Here is a 9,809-nt window from a genome sequence, read left to right as displayed (position 1 = left end):
CAGATTGACTGGAAGAAGACAAATGGCTCTACTGGTTAGTCTCTCCTGTTATTTATGGAAGACTCGAAACACTCTTATTTTTATGGAAAGGATAAGGGACCGAATGAAAATATACAGAAGCGGTCAAGATTGCAGAAGAGTTCTTTATTGAAGTTCTTAGACATTAATTCCTTCTCTCTCTTTATTAGGTTGTTTTCATTTGTAAGTCGGGAGATTCCGAATCCTCTAAATTATGCTGGCTGTCCAATTGGACCCATCTTTTATTCATTTAAATGAAGTATTACTTTTGGAAAAAAAATTGAACCATCCAATTTGAGGTTTCTAACTAAAAAAATTACAAAAACAAACCGACCCTTCAATTTGTAACTCGAAAATTTTTAAAATTATGTTTCATGAAATCAGACCTATCGATTTTCTTCTTTCCAACTTTTTTTAATCATGAAAAATCTAAAATTCTACTATAAAATTTGTTTAATTACAATTTTTTAAAAAATAAGCCCCACATTAAGGAAAACCCCAAAACTGAGAATTTTATTGGGTTATGCACGTTTGAAATGCTAATAAAAAAAATTTTAGCCACGAATAAAATGTATTATCGGTAATCTCCAATTCCCGATAATAAGAAATAAAGTGTTATATTCTCTCTGAATGGGTAATCTCCAATTCCCACCCCTATATATGTGTATGTTTTAATGTTATGTTTAAGCTTAGAACATTGGGAAGTATAATATCCCATGGAAGAAAAGAAGCCCGACGCAAATTTCAAGTCGCACAGCACAAGTGAAGACATGTCCCAAAACGAATTAGATTCCAAAAAGCACCATGAAGGCTATTTGGTGGCTTACAATTCTTCTTCTAAATGGTAAAAAAAATACTACATCATTCTTATCCACATTATTATTGTTATTCAAACCTAGTTCCAAACATTTGTAATAACATAGTGACATTCACATAGACATCACATTCAGATTAATTTTCACAAAACAATTTAACCAAGAAGAATGGAAAGTTCAACATCAAAAGAAGATGTTCTAAAGCCAGTGATCCTCAAAGCTAGTATTCCTTTAGCTGTTACTTTTGGTGGTTTAATCTATACATGGATCAAAGCAAAGAGATGTTTATCTAAGGCTCCTTCCTTATCAACAAATGAAGCGATTTCTAATGGCAACAATTCTCAACAAGGTGAAGAAAGTTGCCTTAGCCTTGCTTCAATGGAAGAATATGAAGGAGACAGTGCGTTTGGTGAGACATCCGTGATCCATGATTACAGTGAAAATCCATGTTTTGAGGAAGAGATTAACAGCCTAAGAAGCCAGATTGAAGGTATGAAAATGAAGGAATTGGCCTTGAGGTTGCAGTTTGATCAGTTTTGTGGCTTGAGAGAGCAAGAACTTGAGCTTGGAGAAATCAAGAATGCACTTTCGCTTGAGATCGCCCGCATCGGTTTCTTGGAAAGGGAGATTTCATCCATGGAGGCAGAGCATAAGAAGTTGGAGGATTGGAGATCGGAGAATAAGTTGCTTCAGAAGAGGTTTAAGAAGCTGCAGAGGAGATCGATGGCGCAGTATCGCATTGTGAAGGAGCAGGCCTTGATGATCAAGGCAGAGGAAGCAGAAATCTTGAGATGCCATGATGAATTGAGAATGAAGGTTAACATTATTGATGAATTAGAGGATGAAATCAAGAAACTGCAAAGGGAATTGGATCAATTGCAGGCTCACAAGAATGAACTTCTTAAGAAGATTGACACACTTGAAAGATTACATGCGTCTAAGGTAAGCAAAAGATATACGTATAAGAGTACCAATGTCGGGTTTGTATGTTTATTTTATAGGTTTACTCATGATCACATTATAAGAAAAAGGTGCTTGTTAAATCACACATCTCAATTTCTTTGATTGAATTACTTATTTTACAACTTAATTATTCTGCTAATTTATAATTCAAAAATTTCTAATTGAGTTCACATATTATGTAAAGGTTTTTAATTAAGTATTTTTTAATTTTGCTAATATAAAATATTTTTAGAATATTTATTTGTGTGATCAAAGTAAGATGAATTATGAAATATTCAAAAATAAATATTCTAATATAATTACTTTGTTTTTTTAGAAAAAAAAAACAATTAAATAAGACTATAGAACTAACCCGTGCTACTAACAAAATAACAAATAACAATTTGTTTAAATTGTATGATATATATAAGACTATACTATTAACAAAATGATTAAACTTTATTTTAATAAGAATAATACTATAGAAAAAAGTTAGTTGGATAAAAAGTGAAAATTATTTATTTTATTAATAAAATATATTTAAAAAAAACGAGATTTACAATGCAAAAACTTAGTTACAATCTTCACTTTTCACCACAAAGAACTCCATTTTAATAATACCATTGAACACATAGCTCAGCTGTCATCAGCTGTGTTTAAAGGTCTTGAATTTTGAATATTTTGTTAGATAGTTGTTTTAAGACGAAAAAAAAAAGTGTGTCACTCAAATAATTCGGTTCCGCTCACAAAATTAGAAGTTATTATAAAAATTGTACTTTGTAATAACACTAATACAATACAACTAAAGTGCAAAGATTTTCCATATGCAGATTGAGGTAAGTAGGGAAGATTACAACCATGTTGTGGATGAATTGGACCATGTGAAGAAGGAACAAGCAGATGAAGCTAAAGAACTGATTCACTTGCGTTGGACCAATGCTTGCTTAAGGCACGAGATAACAAGGCACCATGACAACGTACATCAGCATCAGCACGGAGACAACAACATAGAACTTGAACCTGGAGGAGGAAGCGATAATCAAGTTACTCATTATGACTCCGACCATGATCAATCACATGATGATGATGGTTCATCATTTGAGCATCACAGTGTTTCTCATTTTGTTTCCTTTCGTCACGGCAATAATGGAACTCGTTCGAAAAGCGGAAAGCTGCTTAGAAGGATAAAGAGATGGGTTGAAGGCACTGAAACAAGCAAAACTTAGGAAAGCAATAAGAACATCAAGATAATAAGATATGGGTTTTGTTTGCGAGTGTCTAGGCACTTTACGTTGAAACCTTTTATGGGAAAAGAAAATAAACTTTGCAATACATATGTTTGAATAATAGTTGCTAGCAGTGTATCTCCAGGCACCATTCAGTGTTTCCCTCCTTACAATAAAATATGTTGGAATATGGTGTTTGATGTGTAACACAGTATGCAAGAGGATCGGAGATTTGACTACTACCAGGGTTGAAATATTCCAAGTCTCTGTGCTCAACTCTATTAACTTTAGCCACATAGCAAAGAACATCATTATCTGAGAAAACATCAGTTCTTAACAAACTCAGCCTGAGTGATGTACGTCTCTGTCACCAGTTTTTAACAAATGAAGTTGCAAAAAAAGAAAAAGGAAAACATCAGTTCTAAGAAAATTGATTTTGGCAATCTCGTCAATATACTATTTCATAATTATTAAGTTCAGATCACTTATTGACTTTGCCAAGACCACTCGGTCATTATTTTAACCAGTAAATTCAAGTTGACTGAGATGACATTAAATAATAAAATGACATAAATTGTAAGTCAACACACTTAGGAGTATAAAATATATATTATTTGAAGCATGTAAGTGATCTTATGGCAAGGGAATGTGTCTGTCTTCCTCTTAGATTTGAGATCAAATTCCACTTTCACGGTTTCAAGGAAAGTAAAATTTGAAAAACATGGTAATCATATCATTGTTGATTAAATCGGACGGGCTGCATAATCTGTTCACCAATTAAACTATGCTTTTATTTGATGATGAGTCTTGCCCCTATGCATTAATAGGGAAAAATATACATTGGTTAACAAAGAAGAAATATGATATCTGTTCGGTAGTCGATTTCCGGACAAGTCGGGTGATGATTGATGGGAGCGAGGATTCCTCAATCGCGGTTGTGTCGGGTTCCGGTTTGCCGTGAAGTCGAGCACTTGTCGTGAGAGAAATAGGGGGGTGCCACCTGCAAAGACACTCCGACGATCTAGTCAATCAGTGTGCAGGCGGAAAAATGTTAGGTGAAAAGGTGACGTACCTCGAGGGAAGGGCAGGTCCTCCCCTATTTATATCGTGTCAGAGGTGGGCCCTACGAGGACAGGCCCACCTTCTTCGAAGCTTCCTTACAGCTATAGCGAGGAGCTGTCAGGGACGCGTGTCCGGGTCGCGCTGTGAACAGTTTGCATCTGACCGTTCGGGTCGGGTCGTCACCGGGTCGAGTTGACCCGAGAATCACTTGGGCTGGGCCGTAACAGTGCCCCCACGCGCCAGTGGTAGTCGTAGGGACTATTAGTGGCGTGTCGTCGCCCGTTTCGTTTGTTCTCGTCAACTCGGCCACACGTGGGGAGTATACGCCCTCAACGCGCGTGTCCCCTGGTTTGCATAAGCAACCGTTTCGTCGCATCGTTCCCTGTGCGGAGCATTAAATGCTCATAATGGGGTGGAAAAACCCCGTTTGCAAAGACTATTCTGCCCCCAGGTGTTTCGCGCTTCTTGGGAGGCAGTTTTTAAACAATCAGTTTTATGCTTCTGTATTTCTTCATACTTGGTATCATTCCAGGGTAGGTTTTTCCTTGAACTTCTACATCCATTTATAGTGTTTCATCCTTAGTTAGGGAGTAGTGGGGGTAGTGTCCGTGCTCGGCCTGAGCAACCGATCTCTTAGACTGACTGGATGGTCCCCCCATGTAGGTATGGCTCGCACGGTCTCCCGGGCTATGTAGGTATGGCTCGCACCGCCTCCCGGGCTTCCCCCTCTCCCGCAGCGTATGACCCCTACGCCTGGGTTGTTTCCGATGTAAAGGACTCTCCCAACCAAATGGGCGAGGAGGAGCTCACCGAGTTCCGTCAGAATGAGTACCTATGCGGAGGGACAGACGAGGAGGCTAATTACGACATCTTCGTCCCGGCTCCTCATGAGCGCTTGTATGAGCTAAATTTCCACCACCCCCGAGTAGCCGACTGGATTTGGTTCTACAAATCCATGTTTACTCAAGTTGGGGTTCGTATTCCGTTTTCCGCCTTCCAAATGGCGCTTCTAGGTCGGATTTCCGTGGCGCCGTCGCAGTTGCATCCGAACAGCTGGGCTTCAATCAAGCTGGGCCTCAATCCGCTGCTTCGAGATGGTTTGTGAGTATCTTGAGCTTCCGGTGTCTGTAGATGTTTTCCTTTTCTTCTTCAACCTTACTAACCCTTCGAAGGAGGGGAAGCATAAAAAGGGGTTCATGTCCTTCCGGTCTGCCCAAGGTCGGAGGATTTTTGGTTTGTTTGAAGACTCCTATCATGGGTTTAAGGACAAATATTTCAAGGTCCGCCCTGTCAAAGGTCATCATCCTTTTTGGTTGTCGTTAGAGGGGGTACGCCTTATTCCAACCTATTGGAGTTTCGGAGCGGGGTCCAATGCCTTCGTTAAGGTAACCTATAGGGGCATGTCTGCGGTGGATAGGAAGATTGCCGATGTGTTGATGGCAGTCTTCGGGAGGAATCATGTAAATCCTCACCTTCTCATGGGTGATCGGGAGGCTAGTCGTAATTATATTTGTGAGAAGCCTCTTCTTGTCCCTTGTCTTTTTGCTTTTGTTAACAATTTGTAGTGATTAACCGACTTCGTTTGCTTTTTCACAGTGGAGATGCCTGCCTCGGTGACGGGTCTTCCTAACTTATTCCAAACTTTTCTGTTGGCTAGTGACGACGAAGGGGACAATGAGAAATCTGCCGCCGAGAAGTCCACTGCTCCTTCGGATGACAAGGCTACTACCGAGCAAGAAGCCGCGGTCGACGGGACCGGGACCTCGGCCCAAGCTGCCCAGGTCGAGGTCGACAAAGCGGTTCATGTTTCCCCCTTCCGCGAGGTGATCGGCACCGGGGGTTCGACGTCTAACCCGGATGCTGATGACGAGGTGGAAGAGGTCCCTAGCCTCAAGAGGAAAAGGAAAACGTCGTCCAGTCCTGAGGGGGTTCTCACTGTTATGGAGAGGAATTTTGATGCCGGGAACTTTATAGATTCCAAGCTGATTCCTGGTACCGAGGAGTATTTCCATGAGTCTTCCCTTGTCGGGCAGGCGAGGTGGATGTACCGTACCCTTTTACGTGGCGCAGTGATAGCTCGGAAGGCCGAGTTTGAGCTATCCGGGATGGAGTCCCTCCGTAGAAGGTTGGAATCTACTGGGAAGGCTAACAATGAGCTAAAAAGTGAAGTTGAGACTCTCCGGGAGCAGTTGACCCAATCAAATGAGAAGCTTGACGCCGCTGAGAAGAAAGCCACCGCTGCCGAGAAGAAAGCGGCCACTGCTGAGAAGAAGTTAGAAGAATCAGACGACACGGTTTCTCGTCTTGTCGATCGTGAAATGGCTCTAGAAAATCAGGTTGGCGCGGCACAGAAACGGGTAGCCGACCTGGAGAAGGAGAAGCAGGCCGTGGAGGCCGAACTGGCGACATGGAAAGCGAAATATAAGGACGTTGTCAAACAAGGGAAGGGTGCGATTTTGGCGACCGAGGAGGCTCTTAAAGCTCAGGTCAAGATCGTTGCTCCCGAGTTTGACACATCGGCTATCGGTGTTTTCAAGGTCATTCAAGACGGCAAAGTTGTTGACGTCCCCAAGAAATGAATTCTCTGTCTAAAGCTTTTTTGGTTTAGCCGCTTTATTTTGGCTTTGTGAACAATTTGACTTTTTAGTCGTTTGCCCAATTCATCGTAGTTAACTCTTTCTTATTCGTCTGGTTGTGTTATCGTTTCTATTAACTGTTGTTGGTTTATAGCTGTCGTTTATATTAAAGAATCGTGGCCTTTCGCATAGTCATTCGTTATAGCGGCAGTTTGACGGGCTCCCGGGGTGATCAGTCCCGGGGTTACGCGTCGTTGTCGGTCGTGATGGAACGGCTTATCTGGAAAAACGGGGAACAAAACAGGAGAGAAAATTTGCACAAGTATATCTTATTCGGTAATTACATAAAGGACTCGTAGGTCACTATGAAAAGTTCAAATTCGTAAATTAACCACTTAGCTCGATTGGTCGGCACGTCGGTCCGCACGCTAGGAGTAGAATCTTCTCAAGTTATCCGCGTTCCATGTTCTCGGGACTTCCTTACCATCAAGCCTTTCTAACTTGAAAGCGCCTTTACCCATCACTTTTTTGATTCTATAGGGGCCTTCCCAGTTTGCCGCTAGCTTGCCTACTCCAGGGGTCGGAGGGCCGATGTCGTTTCGCCTCAGGACGAGGTCGTTCGGCTCGAATTCCCTTTTGAGCACTTTGGTGTTGTAGCGCAGGGCCATTCTTTGTTTTAGTGCTGTCTCTGTCAAATGAGTCATTTCTCTGGCTTCATCTATGAGGTCCTTTTCCACGGTTTCTTCTACTCCTTTCAAAAGTAATCGGGGGCTCGGTTCGCCGATCTCTACGGGTATTACCGCGTCCACCCCATACGTTAGCCGGAAGGGAGTCTCCTTAGTGGAGGATTGTTCTGTTGTTCGGTAAGACCAGAGAACCGAGGCTAGTTCGTCGGCCCAAGCACCCTTTTTATTATCCAACCTCTTCTTCAGTCCTGAAAGGATAATCTTGTTGGCAGACTCCACCTGCCCGTTTGTCTGGGGGTGTTCTACCGAAGAGAACCTTTGTCTTATACCCAGGCCGTTAAGGAATTCCATGAACTTCTTGTCAGTAAACTGCGTGCCGTTGTCCGATATGACGACTTCTGGTATCCCAAATCGTGTTATCACCTGCCTCCACATGAATTTCTTGCAATTGGACGAGGATATGCTAGCTAGTGGTTCGGCCTCTATCCATTTGGTGTAGTAGTCAATTGCGACTATGAGGTACTTGACTTGCCCGGGACCGACTGGGAAGGGCCCTAAGAGGTCGACTCCCCATTGAGAAAATGGCCGGGAGGTCGTTAGCAAGCTTAACTCGGAGGCCGGCGCCCTGGCGAAATTGGCGTTCTGTTGACACTTCACACATTTTTTGACAAACTCCTTGGAGTCCGCCATCATTGACGGCCAATAGTATCCGGCTCGAATTAATTTTCTTGCTAAGGCCTTGCCTCCAATGTGGTGTCCGCAGCAGCCTTCATGGACTTCCCTGAGGACGTAGTCCGTCTGGTAGGGGTGTAGGCACTTCAGTAGGGGCTGATTGAGCCCTTTCCTGAACAGCTGTCCTTGGATGACGGCGTACTTGGCTGCTTCCCTCCTCAATTTCGCCGCATCCTTTTCATCGTCAGGGAGTTTGCCGTGTTCTAGAAAGTTGGTGATGGGGTCTAGCCATGAAGAACCTGGTCTTGACACGCACAGTGTGACCGCTGGTTCTCTTGTCATTCCTTGAATGAGAGACCGGTTGCCTTCTCCCGGCTTCGTGCTGGCCAACTTCGATAGGAGGTCTGCCCGTGTGTTCCTTTCTCTAGGTACGTGGTGGACCGTGACTTCTTCAAACTTTTGGCTCAAGCTCTTAACTTTTTCCAAGTACTTTTGTAACAACGAGTCTTTGGCTTGGTAGCTCCCGTTTACCTGGGAGGTGACGACTTGGGAATCGCTGCATACTTCCAGTCTTCTTGCTCCGACTTCCGCTGCTAGGGCTAAGCCCCCTATAAGGGCTTCATATTCTACCTGATTGTTCGAGATGGGAAATTCGAATCTGACCGACTGCTCGTATACAACTCCAACCCGGCTTTCCAGGATGATCCCAGCACCTCCGAACGTCTGGTTAGAGGCTCCGTCTACGTGGAGCTTCCACCGTGTACTCGCTTCTTCGATTGGATCCCCCGTTACTTCTACTAGAAAATCTGCCATCGCCTGCGCCTTAATGGCTTGCCGGGGTTCATATCGTATATCGTACTGGGAGAGTTCAATAGACCAAGTCATCTTTCTTCCCGCCAGGTCGGGTTTTTGAAGTACTTGCCGGATCCCTTGGTCCGTTCTCACGACAACCTGGTGACTTTGGAAATACTGTTTTAACCTTCGCGAGGAAGTCAAGAGTGCTAGGGCTAGTTTTTCCAGCTTGCTGTACCTTAATTCTGCCCCTTGTAAGGCCCTGCTTATGAAATAGACTGGCTGTTAAGTTTTCCCTTCTTCCTGCACCAGAACTGCAGCCAGGGCTTCTTTTGTTATGGCGAGGTACAGGTATAGTGGTTCCCCGTCCTTTGGCTTCCTGAGGACGGGTGGTGCCGCCAGGATTTCCTTGAAGTGTCGAAAGGCCTCCTCGCATGCGGGTGTCCATTCAAACGCCATCCCTTTCTTCATGAGGTTAAAGAATGGCAGGGCCTTTGCTGCCGATGCTCCGAGAAACCGGGATAATGAGGTCAACCGCCCCGCCAACCTTTGGACGTCCTTGATACAACCCGGGCTCTTCATTTGGAGTATTGCCTGGCACTTCTCCGGGTTAGCTTCTACCCCTCTCTGAGTTATCATGAAACCCAGGAACTTGCCGGCTTCTATGGCGAAGGCACACTTGAGGGGATTCAGCCTCATGCCGTGTTGCTGGAGAGACGTGAATACTTTTCCCAGATCCTTTATGAGGTCGTCAGGTTGCGTTGTTTTCGCAAGGATGTCGTCGACATAGACTTCCACTGTCTTGCCTATTAGATCGTGGAAAATCTTGCTCATAAGCCTTTGGTATGTCGCTCCTGCGTTTTTCAGACCGAATGGCATCACCTTGTAACAGAAGGTTCCTCCTGGCGTTATGAACGCCGTTTTGTCTTTGTCTAGACGGTGCATCGGTATCTGGTTATAACCGGAGTAGGCGTCCATGAAGCTTAGATAACGGTAGCCCGCCGCAGCGTCGACGAGTGC

At 43.8% G+C, this 9,809-nt stretch overlaps 1 protein-coding gene across 1 annotated transcript; it reads left to right on the top strand.

Annotated features, from left to right (window-relative positions):
• The first annotated feature begins 757 nt into the window (after nucleotides 1–757).
• Nucleotides 758–3,243, top strand: LOC107493834 (protein CHUP1, chloroplastic-like). The gene is made up of 2 exons (XM_016114868.3): nucleotides 758–1,775; nucleotides 2,606–3,243. Exons 1-2 carry the CDS (start codon nucleotides 1,002–1,004, stop codon nucleotides 2,999–3,001), a joined length of 1,170 nt encoding a protein of 389 aa, XP_015970354.1. The 5' UTR covers nucleotides 758–1,001; the 3' UTR covers nucleotides 3,002–3,243.
• The last annotated feature ends 6,566 nt before the right edge of the window (nucleotides 3,244–9,809 follow it).

This window comes from Arachis duranensis, chromosome 6 (assembly GCF_000817695.3).
Source record: "Arachis duranensis cultivar V14167 chromosome 6, aradu.V14167.gnm2.J7QH, whole genome shotgun sequence".
In the NCBI taxonomy this organism is placed as follows: Eukaryota; Viridiplantae; Streptophyta; class Magnoliopsida; order Fabales; family Fabaceae; genus Arachis; species Arachis duranensis.
Note: the sequence above shows the minus strand (reverse complement) of the source record. Positions and strands in the feature narration are given on the sequence as shown.